This window comes from Taudactylus pleione, unplaced genomic scaffold (genome assembly GCF_031769625.1).
Source record: "Taudactylus pleione unplaced genomic scaffold, aTauple2 ptg000156l, whole genome shotgun sequence".
NCBI lineage: Eukaryota > Metazoa > Chordata > Amphibia > Anura > Myobatrachidae > Taudactylus > Taudactylus pleione.
In genome coordinates this window covers 5,944,182-5,957,620 of record NW_028284558.1, presented here as the reverse complement: position 1 = coordinate 5,957,620, position 13,439 = coordinate 5,944,182, and the positions used below count along the sequence as shown (strand labels likewise).

General features: G+C 38.7%; 1 protein-coding gene across 1 annotated transcript in view; it reads left to right on the top strand.

Moving 5' to 3' along the window:
* FIGN (fidgetin, microtubule severing factor) overlaps window positions 1-12,883 on the top strand; it is a 142,047-nt gene extending 129,164 nt beyond the window's left edge. The window contains exon 3 of the mRNA XM_088474890.1: window positions 8,383-12,883. Within this exon, the coding sequence (XP_088331016.1) occupies window positions 8,383-10,604 (2,222 nt within the window). The 3' untranslated portion in view covers window positions 10,605-12,883. The remainder of the gene's footprint in view (window positions 1-8,382) is intronic.
* The last annotated feature ends 556 nt before the right edge of the window (window positions 12,884-13,439 follow it).

Below are 13,439 nucleotides of genomic sequence, written 5' to 3'. Positions count from 1 at the left end.
CCCCTGGGGAGAGGTTAAGGGTTAGGCACTAGGGGGGAGGTTAGGGTTAGGCACCCCTATGGGAGGGTTAGGGTTAGGGTGTGGAGAAGGTTAGGGATAGTATAGTTACTTACTTTCTCAGGATCTTCACTCTTCTGTTCGGTATTACATCCACCGGGCTCACTTCCGGCGGTATGTCATACCGATTCCATCCAGAAGATGAGGTTTCACTAAATACTCCTGCATACGCACAACCGCCATGACTTTTAATATAAACCTTGTTATGCTATCACTGGTGGAAAATACTGTGGTTTCATCGGATGAAGCCTTACAATTTAATTGGGTGATATTACAGAGACTTTCTTTCATATATATCTTTCACACCTTTATATATAGCAAATTGAGCCCTGAAATGCCCAAACTCTGCCTGTATCTGCGCATCCCACATTCTTTACCCAAGATATCAAATTTTGGATGATACACCTCCCATGTTGTATTCTACAAATCGGGACTGTTCCACAAAAATTGGGTCAATTGGAAGGTATGCTATAGTCCAGGTAACCCAAAGCTCATACCAGGAGGGTGTTTTTGAAGCTAGTGACCACTGACTAACAGGGAAAAGAGAGAGTCTACCTTTTTTGTTTCCCTTTATGCTTCTAACATGGAATGCTAAGCAGACCCAAGGGAAAAACCAAATATTTACAACCATAGTAACAATGTATTACCCTTAACAGCTGGTAGGTGGTAGATGTGTCCCGGGTAGCCAGGGCAGTTGCAATCAGGATTTGTGTCACCATATGTTTTGCCACACTCTTTAAATGATGTAAATTGCATAATCAGGTCCCGCATACCTAATTTTTACACCTTGCCTTCCAGAAGTCACATATGAAAAGTAGATCGGTATAATCTTTGCGCTGGCTGTTAAACTGTGGTGGCATCTGACTTAGATTCCAGTAAAGCAGAATAAGGGTGGTATCCAATTAGCAGCGCTAAAGTAGCTCTGCTAAATGATCGCAGCGGGGCTGTCCAATTACCCCAAAAAGTGCCACCCGAGACCGGCACTTATCATGGATATTTTTCGTGACACAATAAATGCTCTGATAATCTACTTAAAATCCCCTTTTTTCTGCGATCTCAGCTGATTGGATACCCCTCTAAGCTGTGATACTTTGATACAATGTGCAGTAAGTGTACAGAATACCTATTTTACAGTTTGACCTGCGTGAGTGTAGCACCTCTGATGCTGAAAGTGTTAATTTGTTGAAATTACACGTTTGAATATTGATTTTTATTTACCGTGTTACAGTTAAATTAAATAAGGCATTTTAATTAATCAATGTTTTGGTGATTGGCTAAATGTGTGACATGTTTCATATTATTTTTTTAAACCCAGAGATATTTGCCAAATTGCCTCTGTTTCACATCCCTCGTCTCATGCAGACATCTCTTTGCAATCATGTGCTCGCTTACAAAGATTAAGAGAGGACTCTCCGTAATGTCTCCTATTAGTAGTCTGTCTGCAAGATGACATTTTCAGTGTTTCTACCTCCTTTCCCGGCTCTCTGTGCCATGTGCAGTTTTGCTTTAATTGCACAAAGAAAAGGGCAACTTAAACAAAAAAAAAATACTTTGATAAAGGCATTAAAGGGCAAAAATACATAACATCACATTTGTTAATAAAATAAGACACATCTAAAATATATATATATATATATATATATATGTATATTAGGCGTGTGCACCGGCCACTTTTCGTGTTTTGGATCTGGATCTTTCTTCGTGTTTTGGATCTGGATTGGTTTTGCCAAAACCACCCTTCCGTGTTTTGGGTTTTGTGTTTTGGATCTGGATTTTTTCTTAAAAAATAAAAATTAACGCTAAAATCACATAAAATGGGCCTTTTTTTGTTCCTACGCTATTAATAACCCCAATAACATTAATTTCCACTCATTTCCACTCTATTCTGAACACCTCACACCTCACAATATTGTTTTTAGGCCAAAAGGTTGCACCGAGGTAGCTGGATGACTATGCTAAGCAACACAAGTGGGCGGCACAAACACGTGGCCCATCTAGGAGTGACACTGCAGTGGCAGACAGGAAGCCAATCAGCGTTATGGTGCCCATTTGCATGTAGCACGAACTCGGGAGATCCGTGCTACATGCATCTGTGTGATTGGCACAGAGCAATGACAGGTCCGTGAGACCCGTCTGTGCTGCTGTGGTTAAAAAAAAAAACCTGTGTAAAAAAAGAAAAAAATGGCGTGCACCCCCCCAAAAAAGAGCAACCAGCCCCGGGCATTAGTAACCCAGTGCTGGGTGTGCTTAAATACAGGGGACAAATGACGTAGGGGTCCCCTGTACTTAAGCACAACCAGCACCGGGCTAGTCAGAACCAGCGCTGGTTGCCAAAATACGGGGGACAAACGACGTAGGGGTCCCCCGTATTCTGCGCAACCAGCTCTTGGCTCTGATCCGGTCCTGGTTCTGGAAATATAGGGGAAAAATTTTAGTAGGGTTCCCCTGTATGTTCCAGAACCAGCACTGGACTTTTTCTAGCGGGGGGCTGATGCCACAGCCAGGGGAGCCCTTTCACCAGGCCCCCCAGCCGCAGCATCAGCCCTGACCGCTAGTCAGCCCAGGCCGGGGATCCCTGGAGAGCTGGGGACCCCCCCAATAAAGGGGTCACCCTCTCCAGGGCACCCCAGGCCCAGGCTGATAGCCCCGGGCTATCCCCGCCACCCCTGGTGGCGGTGGGTGGCGGGTTGATTGTGTGGTGTGGTGTAAATAAAGAATATCAAACATTGTCTTTACAAGTAGAACTGCAAGTCCCAGCTAGCCTGCCCCGCATGCTGGTACTTGGAGAACCACAAGTACCAGCATGCAGGGCATTAAGGGCCCACTAGTACCTGTAGTTCACCTGTAAAAATTGAAAAAAAAAAACACAGGACACACACACCGTGACAGTATAAGTTTATTAAACATACATACACACACACACACATGTATACATACTCACCTATGTAACCTGTAGCATCGGTCCACTTGTCCGGTAAAGTATCCATAGGGGACCTGTGAAAAAAAACATACTCACCATCTCCTATGCGAGGTTCTGTCCTCTTCGTTCCAAAGTAGGCATCCCCGGACTTGGCAAAAAAACAAAACGAAAACGCGATCCACGAACTTAGTACCGTTCTATAGAACGGTACTTCCCGAATGAGAGCTTAGCGGCGGGGTATCACCATGGAAACCCCGCTGCTAAGCGTTCATTGGCTGAGAGAGGTCATCTCCCGTCTCTCAGCCAATGAACGGCTCCCTCCATTGTAGTCAATGGTGGGAGCCGCAGGGTAAACTTTAATATCCGACGTTGATTAAGGGACGTGCAAGTCCCGAAACGTCAGATCATGTATTGAGTGCAATACACTTTTGTATTTTTTTCACAAGTCCCTGAGTGCCGCTGTTTGCTTCCAGTTACTCGTGTGTGTGTGTGTATATATATATATATATATCATACAAACTCGGCACTCACTTGCTATTCAAACTGCAACTCCTTTGAATACAGGGAATGTTGGTTTCAAGATATTGCAATAATTTGTTAAGTTATATGTATGTACTGTAAGAGCTGTAAGGGTAGCAGTTAGCCAAGGCATGCAGAGACTTGTAGTTCTATAGTGGCTGGAGATCCAGAGGCTGCCAAAATCTGCTGCATAATTATCAATGCAAACTGAGGTTTTTAATTAACATTAGTTATTTAATTCCTTTAAGTGTTTTACATTGTATCTCTGCTCTGTACGCTGCTGCAGAGCTTTGTGGTGCCCATAAATAATTGCAAATAATAATAATACAAAAGACAATATTTAAGGCAACAACAAAAACACCGCTGTTAACTTTGTGTGGGATAAAAAGCATTGCTCATTTCTATTGACTTCCTGTTTATTTCCCAAAGCTGCTTAAGGCAGGATTACTTGCTGTTGCTTTACTCCTGTGCCTGGGCTGAATACGCAGCTTGCTGATGTTGCCACATATGACTTTGACAGCAGAGGCCCTGTGGGGCCTTGTTTAAAGATTGCCGAACGAAATAGCTCCTAGATGCAAGATGGGCTGAGACTGGGCAGCGGTTATACTGTGCAAATTGATTGTTGTAGCTTCACAGATCAAGATTTTTATTTATTTTATTTTGCAGTCATGCTGTGATTCCTCTCCATCCTACCAGGCTGAAGGCTTAAACTTGAGATTGACCAAATTGCATAGAATAATGGGGTGACTAAAACTGCTTGTTTCCCTTTACTACAATAGGTGTGGATTGCAGTTAGTATATGCATTGTCACCTAGCTTCATGAACAGCATAAGCCAAACAGCAGATTTAATAATACATTTTGAGTGAACAAATCATTTCCTTTTAGGGCTGGAAAGTGTTTTATTTGTAAATAAAATAAGAAATGTTTTAGCCTTCAAAAATAAACTGTGAAGAAAAATATTTACAATAACTGATATCTGTAAAGCTGGGCAGTAATACATAGAACGCGCCGTACTCACTGCGCAATCTGTCATGTGACAGCATGGTGTCATTCATTGCTTCTTCCCATCTGACATGCAGGAAAGCAGTTGGGATGATGCAATGAACAACAGAAGGACGGATCGGGCGTTCACACTATACGATGTGTACGATAATTATAAGTGTTCATTCTAGCACCCTGCACATAATCAGTAGCTATGGTTATACACATCACATCTAAAATGTTGCCCTTCAAAATTAAATTATGCCCTCCTCACTGATTACATGCGGGGTGCTAGAATCAACACTACAATATATTGTTCCAATTTACGACGGAATGATATATGGTACAATAAATCATATAGTGTGTACCCAGGTTTAGTCCAATCTACAGCATTTATTATTTTGTGCGCAGTTTCTTTTCATTTGTTTGTGGTTATCCAAAACCATTTAGCTTCAAACATGACAGATGTGCGAGGTTTGGTATGATTCTTTTTGACTGAAATCTTGTAAATTAACACAATTAACAGTAAACCATCCTGCTAATTAACTTTCAGGTTCTAGTGCAAACATTTGCAAACAAGAGTAGTCAGTAGGGAATCCATGGCCATTCTGTAAGCAATTCGTGCTTTGCCCAGGAACAAGCTCAGCAGGACTATATGTCAAGTGAAAAGTAAAAAGGTTTTAAAATGAAAGAGCTAAACATGAAAAGATTTTAGAAATATCATACGGATTTAATTTGACAGAAGCCAAGGGACATGTATGTGTCACTTAGCAAGTCAACTACATAACAGCCTATCTATGACAAGACAATCAATTATTCAGAATATATGTAATGGTTTTCAGACATTTACCAAAATTGGGTTTGTGATGGGCTTATGGCATCAGCAAAAAAATCAGATTTTCTACACCAGCGGTTTGCTAGGTATAGGGTTTATAAATAGTGTGTAAAAACATGGTTATATCATTTCTAGTCTTAATTAAGACTAAATGGATGTTCAAATAGATGTTCTGTAGGAACTAAATTTACCAACCAATTGTATAAACCATATAGATCTTAATTCTTAAAGAATTAATTTAAAGGCTTACAGTACTAAATCCATTATTTTGTGGCAGAATCAGGCAAATTGTACACCAGTATAACCCATAGCTATGATATAGAACTGTGTCTGGTATATTCATTCACATGTACTAAGGATCGTTATTTTTTTTTGTTAGAATGCCTTGATCCTTTTGTACTACATATAATAAATAGAAATTATTCAAAAAGAGGACCCAGATTAATACAATAATAATATATAGCAATTTAAGCTTCTTTCTTGCTATTACACAAAAATACTAATTTTTCTTGTTGTGAATTAATGTGAGAGGTATTGTTGTAAATTATAAGAGGAATATAACTAGTAGTCTATTGTCTCAAAGTTAATTTTGTGTCATTTTCTTTCAAGTTTAAGAAACGTGGCTTTAAAACATTTTAACCTAATTTCTTTAATTGTGTAGGAAAAACACTGAAGATGATATACAACATACAGAACAAAATAAGTGATTCTGTGCAGTTACCGATTCCAAAAAAAAAAAAAGAAATCCATACATATTAAAAAGTAAACTAATAAAAGTTTACAGAACATGTTATGGTCCTTTGTGGATTTTAAATTATATAAAAACAAAATGAAATTAATCTTAAAAAAAACAAAACAAAAAAAAAACAAGGATTATCCCTGGAGACAAGAGGCATAATAAGTTATATGCCCTTGCTTAAATGCAAACAGTACATTGCAGAAATAGCATTTTTGATGGAAGGTGCAATTGAGCACCTATCTCCTAATGGACACTACTTCACTTGTAAAAATGTTTAATACATGAAAAAACAAAGAGTGCTTCCAAATTGGATTAATTTTTGCACCTTCCTGCTTAAATATTTGAAATAATTTGCAGGGATAGCTTTCCCAAAAGAACTCCAAACAGGAATGTGCACTTTCTCTTCTCTATCATCTGCTAAAGAGGTACAGTGTGACAGAAAACTGCTATAGTTGGTGTCTTCATTTATTGGGGGGAATTCAATTGGCAGGGTTTGCCAGGTTGGAGTTGCTCCGGCTTTAATGTCCAGAGCCAGGGTCGTAACTACTGTGGGTATTTCAAGACCCCATAGCAAAAGTTTGTAAGGGCCCCTATGTACCACCCAATGGAGAAAAATGTGTATAACACTCGAAACTTTGACATAGAACATGTCAGCTCTGGGGCCCATAGCAGCTGCACCCCTTGTGACATCTTGAAACTGCATAATTTAAGAAAAAAAGGTTATCTTTAAAACTACAGATTTGCGGAAAACTGGTGAGAAGGGGAAGGGTGGGAGTGGGTCTCAGAAGACATAAAAACATGTTTCAAACTTAATTTAGCTCCTACAGATAAAGCAGAGTTCCTTCTAGGGATGGTACTGGTCACACAGATTCTGGTCTTAAGGCCTGATTCAGAAAAGGATGCAAATATGATTTTTATGCAGATGGAGCAACTATTTGCCATTGCGCATACATTTAGGGCGCACGGCATGTGCTCTGTGATTGGTTTGGATTAAGCATGCACAGAGTATCCATACGCATAGTGAGTGACAAGTAGTCAGCATTTTGGGGAGGCAACAGGGGTGATTTATAAAATGCAGGTGTGTTGGATTGTTTAAATGCCGTTACATGGGCATGCCGTAATTGGCCATTGCGATCTCCTACACAGCATGAGAGCCCTCTGCCCATCAGGAGAGCTGTAGTGTTTGCGGCTGGTCAGACCTTCCACAAGGGCAAGATGGCTGCTCGATGTGCATCGCAGATTAGAAGGCAGCAGTGGGTGTCCCTATGCTCAGGTGATCTTTGGAACTATTAGCATGTTTTTGCAGCTGGGTACCTTGCGAAAACACATCTGCGATCGCATTAGCGTCCATCTCTAAATCAGGCCCTCAATCCTATGTCGAAGCTCTTAATTCTGTACTCATTTGTCTTAGATAACGTTGCACTGTTAACTCTTCACCCAAAACCCACAAACACTATATGTTTTTTTCTTTTATGAAGAATTTTTTTACTGCCCCCTGTTTGAATTGCTTATTTGGAGCAGCCTAGATTATACTGTACTGCATGGGAGCAGCTCGGGAGTTGTCGCGGTGATATAGGAGTGCAAACTTGTATACTATGATTAAGAAAGAGCAGTTTGTGCTCTTTTAATGTGACTTGTAACAAATATTTAGACTAAGGATCCCAGCTATATCATCTACAGGGTGCAGCTAAAAAACTTCTAATGGTTTAATGTTTTGCACGTTGGATACTAGATGGAGAAACAAAACAAGTAATACTTGTTTATTGTTTTTTGGGGGGCTGTTTTTTTGTTTTTGGTTCAACAACAGCGCTCATAAACAGAAAGAAGGCTGTTGTAATTCATACCGAGTTGTAGGCTTTGTTTGATGAAAGCGACGGACCGCTGCCTAGGAGATTGCTTTGCTGCACTCCACGAAGCAGATTTGAAACTGTCTTGAACCACTTTAGATGAAAGTTGGATTATGGAATGACCTGCAGTGTCTGTGTCATATTGTTCTGCACAGGGTGCATTATGCCGCGCTAACTAGGTGTTCAGCACCAAATAAGAGAGGTATCCTAGATGTGATCTGTCAGCTGTGTCTCATATTTTTAGATTGTGAAAAAAGAAACCTGAAACTCATATTGTACAGCAAAAACTGTTGCATATATATATATATATATATATATATATATATATATAGAAAAAATACCTTAAAATGTAATGGTCTTTTCAAAAAATATTTATTAATTTTTTGATGAAATTACAGTATTACAAGATATGTGAATGCATTACTTTTTTAGTATTAAGTATGTTGTTTTTTTACTCCTTTTTATTCTGTCTTGTTTACCTAGGCTTAAAGATGCAGTGGACGCCAGAGCATGCTCAATGGCCGGAACAGCACTTTGATATAACGTCAACAACGCGGTCACCAGCTCACAAAGTTGAAGCATATCGTGGCCACTTACAACGCACCTATCAGTATGCATGGGCCAATGATGATATATCTGCTTTAACTGCATCCAATCTACTGAAAAAATATGCTGAAAAGTATTCAGGAATTTTGGAAGGTTCTATGGAAAGACCCCTTCTCAGTAATTACACTGAAGCTCAATCAGGTCTTATTAATGGCCGAAAAAATGAAGGAGAGCCTTGGCAAAATTCTTTAAACTCAGAAAGTGTTTATCCGATGAACTGTGTTACTGATGTAATTGTGGCAAGCAAAGCTGGAGTGGGAGCCGCTATACCTCCATCAGATGTATCTGCCAGCATAGGCAGTTCACCTGGGGTGGGCAGCAACCTGACAGAACCTAGTTATTCCAGTAGTACATGTGGAAGTCACACAGTACAAAGTCTGCATTCAGGGCTACCATCTCAGGAATATGGAACAGGATACAATGGATCATACTTGCATACAAGCTACAGCAGTCAATCTGCATCTGCACTGCCATCACCTCATCCATCTCCCCTTCATAGCTCTGGACTTTTACAGCCTCCTCCACCCCCATCAGCCTTGGTGCCAGGCTACAATGGGGCCTCTAATCTGTCCAGCTACAACTATCCATCTGCTAGTTATCCTCCACAGTCCAGCGTTGGGTCAGGGTATAGCCCTGGAAGTGCACCTCTTCCTTCTGCTTACCTTCCATCAGGTATACCTGCTCCTACTCCTCTTCCTCCTACAACTGTGCCAGGCTACAGCTATCAGACTCATGGGTTGACCCCAATAACTCCATCAAGCTCTGCTAGTTCCCTTAAAAGAAAAGCTTTCTATATGGCAGGACAGGGGGATTTAGATTCCAGTTATGGAAATTATAATTATGGACAACAAAGAACCTCGCATAGCCCCATGTACAGAATGTCCGACACAAGTATTTCCAACTCAAATAGGGGAAATGGCTTTGACCGAAGTTCTGAGTCTTCATCATTAGCATTCAAGCCAACAAAGCAGCTGGTGACCACTGATCAGCAAAGAAAATTCAGCAGTCAGTCAACTAGAGCTCTAACACCACCCTCATACAGCACTGCTAAGAATTCAAGATCAAGTGAATCTTTTGGAAAATATAACTCCTCTGGAATTAATGAACACAGTGATGAACATAGACAGCTCCTCCCACATTCTTTGCAAGGCCCTGGACTTCATACAGCTACCTCATCTAACCACTCTGTGGATGAACAGCTGAAAAACACTGATACACACCTCATTGACCTTGTCACAAATGAGATTATTAACCAGGGACATCCAGTTGACTGGGATGAAATTGCTGGTCTTGATTTAGTAAAGGCTTTCATAAAAGAAGAGGTTTTATGGCCTGTAATTCGTTCTGATGCATTCAGTGGACTTACTGCTTTGCCTCGGAGCATTCTTTTGTTTGGACCTAGGGGAACAGGCAAAACCTTATTGGGCAGATGTATAGCTAGTCAGCTGGGTGCCACATTCTTTAAAATTGCTGGTTCTAACCTTGTCACAAAGTGGATAAATGAAGGAGAAAAAATTGTCCATGCATCATTTCTTGTGGCAAGGTGTCGGCAACCATCTGTGATCTTTGTTAGTGACATAGACATGTTACTTTCTTCCCAAGTGAGTGAAGAACACAATCCCATAAGCCGAATGAGAACAGAATTTCTTATGCAGTTAGATACTGTTCTGTCTTCTGCTGAAGACCAAATAGTTGTAATTTGTGCCACAAGTAAACCTGAAGATATAGATGAATCTCTAAGGAGATATTTCATGAAAAGACTTCTTATTCCACTTCCTGACAGCACAGCCAGACACCAGATAATAATACAATTGCTCTCACAGCACAATTACTGTCTTACCGACAAAGAGGTTTCACTCCTAGTCCAGCGCACAGAAGGTTTTTCTGGACTGGATGTGGCTCGCTTGTGTCAAGAAGCCGTGGTAGGCCCTCTTCATGCCATGCCACCAACAGACCTTTCAGCCATTATGCCAAGCCAGCTGAGGCCTGTAACATATCAAGACTTTGAAAATGCATTCTGCAAGATTCAACCTAGCATATCACAGAAAGAACTTGATACATATATTGAATGGAACAAAATGTTTGGTTGCAGTCAGTGATAAACATTAAACATTACAATGAATGCTGGCACACAAAGCTAGGTGATGTAGGATTATGAATCCCTTTTTGGCAGTGGCCTAATTGTTTAAGGTTTCAAGGCAGCCACAATAACCTTGCGTCCACAGAGTGACAGTAGACTTGAAATAAAAGTGCAGTACACAACCAATATCCTAAATCACCTATAACAGTGAGCATATTTTGATGCTCATTTTAAGCAAGCCAACACTCAAAAAGTGGGTGGACATAGGTAGACATTGGAGGTACATGAACCTAGTTTATTAATTCCATTCTGCTGTTCTTGAGATTTAGTTGCAGTCAAGTGCCTGAAGTGGTGCTTTATTATTATTTTTTTTGTTTGCCTCACAATTTCATTGGTGGCATGTGCTAATATAAAGAGCTTTAACTTCAAACATTACTGGACTAAAGATGAACAATTAGGTTGAAAGACAGAGAGCCAATTTTTTTTGCCATTTTATGAGCAACAGTATTCCTCAATCCTGTCTGTTCTGCTGAACAGTAAAACAGGGACTCATTTAATCTGTAACTTTATTTCTGTATTTTATTTCTTTTAATGTTCTGTCAGCAAAAATGACAAACAAACAAAAACAAACCTCAGGAAAGTTGATTTGTACAGTACCTCAATGGAATGTGTTGAAAGCACTATTTACTGCAGATGGAAATGGTTGGCGTCATTGTTGCTTTATATTAAAATGTATGTTTACCTCAAAAATTGGATAGTGGCATGGTTCAAAATTACTTGGAATGTATTTGGTTGATTCAAAGGAGAAATGGCTGATGTCTTGCCATGTTCATTGTAACTGACTTCTCCCTATATAAATTAACCACTATTTAGATTGAACAGTTACATTGTTAAATAAAGAGCTTTTTTTTTTTTTTAAATAAATTTGGATAGTGCACATATTATGTATAATTCAATATTTACATAGCTCAAATAAAAAATTGACCGGCTGAATTAACTCATCTGTCCATGAGTAACCAGCATTTTAAAAATATATTTTTTAAAATAACAGTAACACTGTAGTTAGCCTCAATATTTGCTGGCTCTTTATTAGTTTCAACATCATATGTTGTACAAATTTGCAACTTTCAGATTGGTCAAGAAGACCAGCAGATTGGTTGTAGGTCATGAATTAACATTAGATCACTAAAGCCAGTCTTTATGGTTACATAAACATACTAGTATTTTATTTAAAAAAAAGTTTGCTAGCTTTGTAACTGAGGTTTAGATAGATACACAAAATACAGTCCAACCTTCCAAAATAAAATATATAATTCATTCTCTGAAAATGTTCTTGATGAAAGCATTGCAACCAAAATACACGCAAAAGTGAATAGCATTTAAATAGTTTGTTTTTCTATTTTATAAAATGTATTGTGGGGTTCATGTAGCTGTGATTGGTCCAGAAAACATACATTTGAAACCTGTTTTGATACTACATAATTGGCCAAAACAAAAAAAAAGTTGGAGTAATAGGACTAGGCTTTGAAAGTCCTAATAAATGACATGTTTTTCCATCTCTGAATAAAACAGCCTTGTCAACACTTTTCCAAACTGAAAAATTAGCTTTATTGGATAGATTAATTTACAAGTATTTAACATTGTTTTGTTTATCAGTGACAGATTATGCGTGAAACTTTTGCCCTGAGTTAATATTTTTAGGATTGCATTACAGGCTTCAAAGAGTCAATCCTTGTTTATTTTTTTTTGTAAGTGGATTTTTCCTGTGTTTACAGCACATTCACTGTGTATTTAATTTTTATTTTTTCTTGTTAAAATGCTTTCTGATATTTTTTCTTTTTTTTTTCTTTTGTGCCATCATCCATTGTCTCTGTTTATTTTTGAGGTTTCTTTATTTACAGCATATAATGACAGCTAATTGATGTTGGGTGATGTCTCTGATCGAGGAGCAGTGTGCAGGCTATAGCTGTCCCATGCCTGCCAATGTACTCATGAACAGAACAGCCTGGCTTTTTTGAATGTATTGTTTTGTTTACTTTAAATGGAGACAGTAAGAATGCTGTTTCAAAGCACTGGCAATTGATGTACATTTAAGACATTAAATAAATGCACTGAACGTCGTACAGAAGAAATTCCAGTATATTTTTGCTTCTTTCATTTCTTTACAAAAATGATTTAAGAATTTCAAATAATTTTTAATATTTTTAAGAAAATGTCTGATGTATAATTAAAAAACATTAGCTTGCACGTCCAAAGAGAACAATGCGCTTTGAAAATCTAGCCTAATTTCCAAAAATAAATGGGTGCCAACAATACCAATTGTAATTGCATGTTTTTTTGTTATTGTTGTTAAGACCTGAAATTTTAATTAACTAAAGTTATATGAAGCCTATTTTGATGCAGCCACCAAATATTTTCTTCAGCTATTCATATCCTCATTTTTCACACTACTTAGTACATTGACAATTCTTAAAATTATAATTTCAATATATTAATAAACCAGTGAATATCTTCTATACACTGGCTTATTTTTTAAGTGAAAAAAAAATCTATGAACTAATTAAAATTTAAATTGATATATTTTTGTTTACTGATGGGTTATTAATAAAACATTTCCTCATGCCTAAAGGCTCCGCAGTTAAAAAGCCACTTAGTGTTTCTGAATACTTTTTTTGGTTTTCTTCTCCAGATATAACAACCTGAGTCTGGGGGCTTCAACATTTCTCCAGGGTTTATGCCTGGAGAAACTACCATTATTAGCAGCTGTTCACAGCTCCCAAACCTATGCCTAGTTGAAAACTGGAGATGTTACAGTATGCAGGTTAATGTGCGATGTAGGTTTTGTTTCATAGGG